The sequence below is a fragment of the Zingiber officinale genome, chromosome 1B (genome assembly GCF_018446385.1).
Source record: "Zingiber officinale cultivar Zhangliang chromosome 1B, Zo_v1.1, whole genome shotgun sequence".
In the NCBI taxonomy this organism is placed as follows: domain Eukaryota; kingdom Viridiplantae; phylum Streptophyta; class Magnoliopsida; order Zingiberales; family Zingiberaceae; genus Zingiber; species Zingiber officinale.
Window position 1 is genome coordinate 90,445,043 of NC_055986.1, and position 9,991 is coordinate 90,455,033.

Genomic DNA, 9,991 nt, shown 5'->3' on the forward strand with positions numbered 1-9,991 from the left:
GACACAGGACTTTGACGTTAGACGAGTATTTCGACGTCGAATTTGGATCAGTTTGGACTTTTCTATTGGAGGCGGGTACTTTAACTTTATGTCATTTGATATGCATAGTAATGTTTTTAAAAAATAGCAATAATTGTGTTTCTTATTTGCTTCGGTTGATCACTACCCGATCTATTACATGCTTGTTTGTTTATTTGTTATGCACGTCATGTTAGTATTTACCTGATTATACATGCTTATAGAGGTAGTGACACAACCATGTTATTTATTATGTTTAGGACCTAGAGTTTTTGATACCTTATCTGATCTATGTACCTTTGATTTGGTTCATTGTCCTATGGTACATATTTTATATTTATATATGGATATTGCTATGTTGTTCAGGATATTGCCATGTTTAGTGTCATGCATCATCTCGCATGATTGCATGCTGTGCGATAGTCTGCTCCATTATTGTCGAGCACATCGCCTGTTACATGTATCTGCACACACCATCACTCATGCACTACAAGAAAAAAGCCTAACAACAACGGTTTTTCACCGTTGTCGTAGCCTCTTTCAGACTGTTGTTAAAGGCCGTGTTGTTAAAAGGGGTGCCCAAAGACAACAGTTTTTAACCGTTATCTTTGAAGGCAAAGACAACAGTTTTACAACGGTGAAAAACCGTTGTCTTTTCCTTCAAAGACAACAGTTTTTCATCGTTGTCTTTGAGCGTCTACCTTTAATAACAGGGTCTTCAACAACAGTTTTAAACTATCTACGACAACGATGAAAAACCGTTGTCTTTTTTAGATAAAAATTAAAAAAAATTAATACACAATTTTCCAATATTATAAATCATTCAAAATACTAAATTTCAAAATAAAATTTAATATACAATTTTCTAACATTCAAAAATAATATCTATAACATTCTGAAGAAATTTCATAAGCAACCAACAAAATTTCATAAGCAACCAACAAAATGATAACACTATTAAAACAAAGGTAGAACAATATAACACGAGATTTTCTAATCTGTTTTGACTGTTGAACTTTTGCTCCTAATATGTTTCAAGGACCGGAGCGCTGCTACGGTGCTCTTCATGTATAAGCTCTGCATATATTTAATCTCCTCCAACTCCGGAACCCTCCCACTTGATTGTGCCGGCTTTGGCACTCCATTTTGTCCGTCGCATTCTGTTGAAATTGACAGGTTGTTGCTGGGGAAGAGGTGGTCGAGCATAGCCACACACTCCTTCACGAGTTTGTATAGGAGATCAATTGTAAAGAATGGCTGCTGCAGCACCTTTTCGATGAAGGGATGCCTGATAAGTGCTCCTGTTCTCTTGTCATACTTCTTCAGTATTTTCACTAGACCTGAATTCATCACAACAAGAACAATAAACCATCTAAATGAGTGCACAAATTTAAAAAAAAAAAGAACCAGAAGAAAGGACAGAACAGTTAATCAATAACACTTAGATAATTGTAAACTATAATTAGGCTCTGATCATGACTATGCTAACATGAGTTTCCTTGTTAACAAATTGAAAAATAATGGTTTGGAGAAATTAACAAACAAGACATGTAATATCTAAAACAAATGGGAGAGTTTGATACCTAAATAAAATCAACCTTGTTCAGTCAATGTAAAATCAGTTAAACTGCATTGGTAGTAGGCAAATAACATAAAATTTTCTGTTGTGGAAGTTATAATGAGAGTGGATTGATTGTTTCACCAATGACAAGAGAAATATTACTGTGTGATTTGAAGAAGAAATCCAAACATCTATTCTGCTGAATGCTAATTTATCATAACCTAGCAAAACAAATTTACCAAGCTACTCCAACGCCCTTCTTAATCAATCTGAGCAAAACATATTTTGATATTATGGAGATTATTCCTTGTCTATTACTTGAACATAATTTCTACAAACCAAAGAATCTATTTCAAGAACCGAACTTACATAATACATATTTGTATTGTTTCTTACTGTATTTTATGGAGAAGTGGTCAATTTTATTCCATCAACTTAGCTTGATGTAGATTTTTAGGCATGAAAGTATAATGAACAAATAACATAAAAGACAGACAAGATATACAAATAACATTGACTTACATTTTAGTCAAATGCGTATGGATCGTCAGCATAAGGATTCAAGGAGCCCTCTGAGAACAAGTCACCAATATTTGTTGCATTCGGATGGTTTCCCCCGCTTACCTATGCAAGAAAACAATAAATTGTGGAACAAATGAATGATACAATAAATACATATATAAATTATCGCTCTGAGAAAGTGCGTATCAAATAATCACAACCAAAATGCTTGTTTTAATCACATTATCAATTAGATTCCAAAGGCCTGTGTTAAAAACATCTTAAAAGAAAATGACAACACTATGCTTCCATCTTACAAATCTATCTCTGTACAACATAAATTATTGTTTCTGGATGCCCAAACCTTAAAAAAGCAACAGAAGGTGTTATTATATAGGAAGCTCTATCAACAAGACCATTGCGAGCTATATACTACTAACCAACTAAGAAAACTAAGTAATCGAATATTTAGTATGAAGAGGAAATCAAGTTTGGTATATTCACACTGGCTTGTTATGCCCAAAGGGAGTAGCACAAACAACACCACTAAATTAGAAGTTGAATCTTAACTGAATATACCAAACTTGATTTCCTCTTGTTAACTGAATATACCAAGCAATATGTGTGATTTGAGTATGAAGTACTCGGGGATTAACTGTTGGAGTTATCTTTCAAATGTTGAATTAATGGAGAAGGACCTAACCTATCATAGTTTTCAAATAAAACATCTCAATAACCTGGGAAATGATGGGATAAAATGATTATCACGACAATTTATATTAAACAAAAAGAGATTCCTACTTACATTGCAGGATAAGCCTATGAGTTTTTTGAATTAGATGATGATGCAGATTGACTGCCTTTTGTTTCCTTGACATTCTCTTTCATATCAGGACAATCTTCATTTTTTGGGTTCAAGGTACTTGAATCCATCTTCTGGACCTCCTCTTTTGTGTATATAAAAATCTGACCGACCATAGCACAAAATTCCCTGCAGAAAATTATACAACACCAGTTGTCAACATATCCACTTTATACATAGAAAATGGAAGATATATATACATAAGAGAAGAACATTAGGAATGTAGAAGCATGCTTACTGTCAAGGGTCATCTGCTGATCATGCCTACTTATTATCTAGGATTACCTAACTCAAAAATGCTAAAGGTCAAGGGCTGTTTATGCTCATCTGTGTGGCCCAAAAAGGAAAACAACTTGCTGGAAAATATGAGCAGTAAGTAGATGTACACGGACACTACACTGAAATGCTACAGGCATGCTGGAAACATGAACAACATGCTGGAATTAAGGCTGTCCGGCTGTTCCCATTGATGCAGGCTTAAAACGTGAGCTAGGTGCCAGAATTGGAGGCTGTTCGGACTGATACAATCGAGGCATATTAATCACAGAAAACTCAGACTTTCCACGCCAATAGGTATAGCTATTCGGCTTGACAAAACCAAGCAAGGAAAGGAAAACTCTGGCATACAATCCTACCCGGCACAGGAAAATCCGAAAGCAAGGAAAGCAAATCGAAGCTAGCAACTCCTACCAAAGGTGAGTAGTACTTACAATGCTTTCTTGGACTTACAACCGAAGGGAAAAAAAAAACTCTAGGGCTTCGGTTAGTTCGGATCTTCAACCTCCCTTGCGCCCACAGACCCTCTTCTATGGGGAAAGCTCGAATCCGTGAGGTTCGCCGGAGAAAAACCTTCACCGGCTGTCGGAGGGAGGAAACTAGGGTTTCGGCTTTTCGTTTGGGCAGAGTCGTGCACGCACGAAGAGGAAGAAGAGTAGCATTAGGGTTCGGGAAAGAAATTAACCCTTTATAACCTAGGTTTTATTTCTGTCCTTTACTATAACTTAAATACATCTCGCTACACACTTGGTTAACAAATCACGTGCAGCCCAGTTGGTTGGCTGCGTTCGGTTAAGTCGGGTTCGGCCGGGGGTCTTGGGTTCGAGTCTCACCTTCAACATTTTTGGTCAAAACTTCTTTCTTTTTGTAACATACTAAACGACCTTCAAAAATTACGTAAAAATACTCTAAAAATTCCTAAAAATCTCTAGAATATTTTAAAAGTATTTTCAAATATTTTTATGGACTTTTAGAACTTGAAATGGGGAAAATTGGGTCGTTACATTCTTGATCTACTAAGGGACTGAATGGAGATGGACACTACACATTAAGTCAAATATGAAAATGTGATTTAAAATCATTGGATCTTGCATATACACCAAAATTCAAAAAGCAAAGGAACTAGAAAGATATTAATCAGTCAAAAGCGAAGAACTAAATGGATGTTACTGCAAAAGGGAGAAATCATTTGATTTTAATGGAAGTTATCAGTTCTAGCATAGGCAGCATAAAGACTGTTGAAGATTCACAGAGAAGTGGAGGGGATCGTCTTCGCCGTCGGCGGAGGAGGCGTCAGGGTGCTTCTCGGTGAGGGCGCGGTGGGGGAGTTGCGGCTGGCGGTTGAGAAGGCGGCATATGTTTTTTGGCCGGACGGATCTGTAATAAATGATCACACAACCATACTCAACATCTCAAACAATGTATACAATCAAGTTCACACAAATCTAGCACTAAAAACAACTTACCCTCGAGCCATATCTGATATCTCTCTCGGAGGGCTCGGGAGGTTATTGTGGCAGTGAACTGGGGCAGAGGAATAGGGCAATGCCAACACTAGAGTAAAGATCGGTTAGAGCAAACCTGGTTCGATCGTCGAAGCTGCGATGTGTAGAGAGGCGCCACAGGAGGTTATATCTAAGGTTCAAACCCCTCTTAACCGGAGATCCACCAATGCAGGGTCAGCGACTCTAGGAGAAGAGAAATCTCCGGATGGACTCCAGTGATCAGTGGAGAAGAGCCTTAGCTGGCGGTGGACGCTTGGTGCTAGCGTGATCGATTTCCTCGTGGCTCCGGCGTCGAGGAAGAGTTAGGGCTCGGCGACAGCAGCTATGGCGTTGATCGGAGCAAGGCAATACTCAATGAGGCTTCAGCCGACGTTGAGTAACTCTTGGCTGGTGGTTATGTATGCGGGGAGAAGAAGTATCGCGATGTCGACAGGCGGCGAGGATCAACGTCGGGTTGGGAAGGAGGGGAAAGGGGAATCGACAGTGGTGACCTAGCCTCACGCGAACAAAACAACTCTTTGTTCGTGAGTTTTTTTTTCGTGAAGTTAAAAAAAACTATTATTTTTTTGGGATTCAACAACATTCAATAGACAACAGTTTAATAAAACTGTTGTATATTATCATGTAAGCAACGCTAAAAGACAACAGTTTTTAAAAACCGTTGTCTTTGACATACATTAGACAACAGTTTTTTAAAAATCATTGTCTTTGACATACATTAGACAACAGTTTTTAAAAACCGTTGTCATTTAAAAAAAATTATGGTGAACAACAACGGTTTTCAATAAAATCGTTGTTAAATGGCAAAAAGACAACAGTTTCTCGAAAAACTGTTGTCTATTAGGTGTGGTTAAATCTAAAATTTCTTGGAGTGATGGGTTAGTGGTATATCAGACAGGTATGTGGCAGTTCTGCTGTTTGGCTCCGTTGGTCTGGTGAGTCAGTGTGATAGCCGGCAGACAGTTCTGCTCTGTTTGGCTCCGCTGGTTTAGTGTAGCAGCGTGGTAGCCGGCAGGTGGCTGGACTTTGTTTGGCTCCGTTGGTCTGCTCATGGGTAGTGTGACCCAGCGTGGTAGCCGACAGAGATTCCTCCCCGTCATCGTGTACCGGGAGATGAGAGCATTGAACTCCCCCATTTATGATTTGGGGTAGGTGTTAGAATGTATACTAAAAGCCTAGCTTTTGGTATAAAACATTTATCTAGAAATAAGAATCACATTGGTCAAATGTTTACATTTGTGATAAATGTAGTTGTTCAATTAATTTATATTGTAGATAACATGGTGTGTGGTGTCACACACAGAAGATCATGTTATCAGTACCTTATAAATTATAAACAGTAGCTCACGACCATGATGGAAAGGAACAAACCATTGGAAGGTCGTAGTGTAATTAGGTGTTAGTTTATCTTAACTATATAATTACACTAGTACACTAAGAGTGTATTGAGTAGGACCATTAGAGGTCGTTTCTTTTATACTGACTTTATAAAGGAACAAAGACCTCAGTTATTATGGAAGTGTGTGCTCTTAATCCTAATATAATAACAAGCACATATATTTGATATTTATTTCTTTAATTTATCAATGGGTGAGATTTAGTTTGATGAATCAATAAGCCCGATAAGTTGGGAAATGATATCACTTATAGTGTGTGTTGTTGATTATAGAAGGAAACTGTGTCCTAGTAATCTAGGTTGAGAATGCCCCCAAGAGGAGCTCATAAGGATTGTCATGTTAAACCCTGCAGGTGGACTTAAGTCCGACATGATGATGAAGTTGAGTGGTACTACTCTTGGAGCTAGATATTAATTAAGTAAGTTGTCAATAACTTACTTAATTAGTGGACATTTGTTATCTTAAACACAGGGAGACTAACACACTCATGATAAGAAGGAGCCCAAAATGTAATTTGGGATTGGTGCGGTAGTTCAATAATAGTTCTCTAGTGGAATGAATTATTATTGATAAAATTAAGTTGTGTGTTCGGGGCGAGCACGGGATGCTTAATTTTATCGGGAGACCAAAACCAATTCCTCCTCTCGGTCCCTATCGTAGCCTCTAGTATATAGAGATTTATACCCACCGTATATCCACCTTCTTACCCATCCAATGGGGCCGGCCAAGCTAGCTTGGAACCCAAGCTAGGGCCGGCCAAGACCAAGTGGATGAGCCATGTAGGTGGCCGGCCAAAGCTTGGGTCCCAAGCTTAGGTGGCCGGCCACTAGAATATTAAAAAGGATTTTTATTAAAATTATTTCTTATGTGGATATCATGATTTTAAAAGAGAGTTTAAAAATTAAAAATTTCCTTTTATAGCTTTCTACAAAAGATTAAGAGAAGAGATTAATCTCTTTCCTTATTTGTAGTTTAAAAGGATGGTTTTAATTTTTGGTAAAAACTTTCCTAATTTGTAAATCATCTACATGTTTAAAAGAGAGTTTAAAATTTGAAATCTTTCCTTATTTGTTGATTAAAGGAGGATTTGATATTTTAAGAAAACTTTCCTTTTTAACCATGTTCATGATTTAAAAGAGAGTTTAAAAATTAAATATTCTCTTTTATAAGTTTCTACAAGAGATTAAGAAAAGATTTGATATCTTTCCTTATTTGTAGATTAAAAGAGATTTTAATTTTTAGAGATAACTTTCTTTTTATCCACATGTTTAAAAGAAAAATTTTAATTTATAAAATTTCCTTTTTATTAACCAATCATGAAGGGATGAAAATTATTGGAGAAATTTTTTATAAATTTCTAGAGACAAATTAGGAAGTTTTAATTAATTAAAACTCTCCTTGTTTGTAGCTTTAATATGGCCGGCCATATGAATTGATGAGAAGAAAATTATTTTTAATTAAATAAATTTTCTTTTTCAATGGCAAAAGAATTAAGGAAGTTTTTATTAAATTTTTCTTATTTACCAAGACCAAGGATTATAAAAGAGGGGGTAGAGGAGGCTTCAAGGTGAAGAACTCTATGTTAGGATCGTTCGTACTCGGCTAGAGAGGGGGGTGTGAATAGCCGCCCCAAATTCTCGCGTTCTTCCTACAATTAGGGTTAGTGCAGCGGAAACTAAATGCAGAAAGAAAACAGGAGAAGAAATCAAACCTCTACGCAAGGATGTAACGAGGTTCGGAGATGAAACTCCTACTCCTCGGCGTGTCCGTAAGGTGGACGAAGCCTATCAATCCGTCGGTGGATGAGTCCCCGGAAAACTGGCTAAATCAAACTCCTTGTGGGTGGAGAAACCTCACCACAATCACTTGCAACAGCAAGCTAAGAGTACAAGAGAATAGCAAGAACAAAATACAACAGGAATGTAAACACAGCAGCTTGCCTTCTCGTCGACTGGGGTCCCGGATGAAGTAGCAACTTCACGGACAGATGCAACAAGAAACTCAGCAGCAGCTGATCCAGTCGTGGAATGAAGCTCACGCGAAGCTTCGACAAGGAGGAGCTCAACAAAGCTCAAGCACAACAGCACTTCGCAACAGGAAGGAAGAAGAAGTTGTCATCGCAGCAGCAGCCCTCGACCCCTTTATACCTGCGAAGAAGACACAAGAAACTAGCGTTGCTACGCGGCTAGAACTGACCGATCGGCTTTAGCCTAATCGGTGCAGGGCTTGCTCGACGGTCGCGAGGACCGATCAGGGCCTATCGGGTCCCGCATCGATCGAAGGCTTCAGAGTTGCCCAACTCTCGTGGAATCGATCGGTCCCGGACCGATCCGGCGTCTGATCGGTCCCGGACCGATGTGGCTCCATCTTGATCGGTCCCCGCATCAAGAAGCCTTGTTTGTTATCGATCGGTCACGGACCGATCGGATACCAACGATCATCGATCGGGATCGATCCGAGCTTGGTTTTGCCCAAACCAAGTCCCAAACCTTCCAAACCAATATCCGGTCAACCTTGACCTATTGGTACTTCATCCCTAGCATCTGGTCATTCCCTTGACCTGCTAGAATTCCTCGCCAAGTGTCCGGTCAATCCCTTTGACCTACTTGGACTTTCCTCAACACTAGATGTCCGATTATCCTTGATCTATCTAGATTTTCCCTTGCCCGGCTTCACTCACCAGGACTTTCCACCTGGCTTCACTCACCAGGATTTTCACACTGCCTAACATCCCAGTTAGGACTTTCTCACTGCCTGGCTTCACTCACCAGAACTTTCCAACTGCCCACTGCCTGGCTTCACTCACCAGAACTTTCCAACTGCCTAACATCCCAGTTAGGACTTTCCCACTGCCTGGCTTCACTCACCAGGACTTTCCAACTGCCTAACATCCCAGTTAGGACTTTTCCATTGCCTGGCTTCACTCACCAGGACTTTCCACACTGCCTAACATCCCAGTTAGGACTTTCCCACTGCCTGGCTTCACTCACCAGGACTTTCCAACTCCCTAACATCCCAGTTAGGACTTTTCCTCGTGCCAAGCTCCCTGCTTGGACTTCTCCGTGCCAAGTCTCCATACTTGGACTTTTCCAGTGCCAAGTCTCCATACTTGGACTTTTCCCGTGCCAAGTCTCCACACTTGGACTTTTCGCGTGCCAAGCTCCCTGCTTGGACTTTTCCAGTGCCAAGTCTCCACACTTGGACTTTTCCGTTGCCAAGTCTCCATACTTGGACTCTTTCCCGAATCAGGTCAACCAGGTCAACCTTGACCTACGGTTGCACCAATAATCTCCCAAACATCTATTCTTGTCCCATATCACGAATAGAACTTCTCTTCTCGTCAAACATCGTCAAACATAACTCGTCAAACATCAAAACACAACTCGAGTCAAGTCAACTCGAGTCCGGTCAACCAGGTCAACCTTGACCTAAGATTGCACCAACAATCTCCCCCTTTTTGATTTTTGACAAAATCCAAAATCAAGTTAGGTTAACCCGATAACCTAACTTAGGTTTTCCAATGTTCTTCCTTGAACATTCTTCCAAAACCTACACTCTCCCCCTTTTTGACACACATCAAAAAGAGGAAATCAAGGTTAAGAGTTTCTTCCTAATGAAAGTCCCATACCTTTCATTGAAACTCTTCATTTCCCCCTTGATACTAAACACAACAATCAACTTAGTGATAATCCCATATCACTCAAGTCTTTAGGAGTAAAAACTCCCCCCTAAAAGTCAACTCCCCCTTGACTAATAGGTAAAACTCTCCCTAAAGGCCAACTCCCCCTTGACCATTGCGCCAACAATGTCTTGGAGAGTTTCAATCCTTTATAGATCCGAAACTCAACTCCCAAAAACTGAAATTTCAGAC

General features: G+C 39.5%; 1 protein-coding gene across 1 annotated transcript; it reads right to left on the bottom strand.

Annotated features, from left to right (window-relative positions):
- Positions 1–926: 926 nt before the first annotated feature.
- Positions 927–3,048, bottom strand: LOC121977844 (SPX domain-containing protein 1-like). Its single transcript, XM_042530287.1, has 2 exons — positions 2,886–3,048; positions 927–1,358 (listed from the first exon to the last, which is right to left on the bottom strand). The coding sequence occupies exons 1-2, from the start codon at positions 2,956–2,958 to the stop codon at positions 1,012–1,014; spliced, it is 420 nt and encodes a 139-aa protein (XP_042386221.1). The 5' UTR covers positions 2,959–3,048; the 3' UTR covers positions 927–1,011.
- Between the last annotated feature and the right edge of the window lie 6,943 nt (positions 3,049–9,991).

What these genes read in the sequence shown, in the direction of transcription:
- LOC121977844 (XM_042530287.1), bottom strand. Translation starts at nt 2,958, where the DNA reads ATGTCAAGGAAACAAAAGGCAGTCAATCTGCATCATCATCTAATTCAA. An exon ending in TCATAGGCTTATCCTGCAAT is followed by an intron (nt 1,359 to 2,885) that starts GTAAGTAGGAAT and finishes TGATGAATTCAG; the next exon opens with GTCTAGTGAAAATACTGAAG.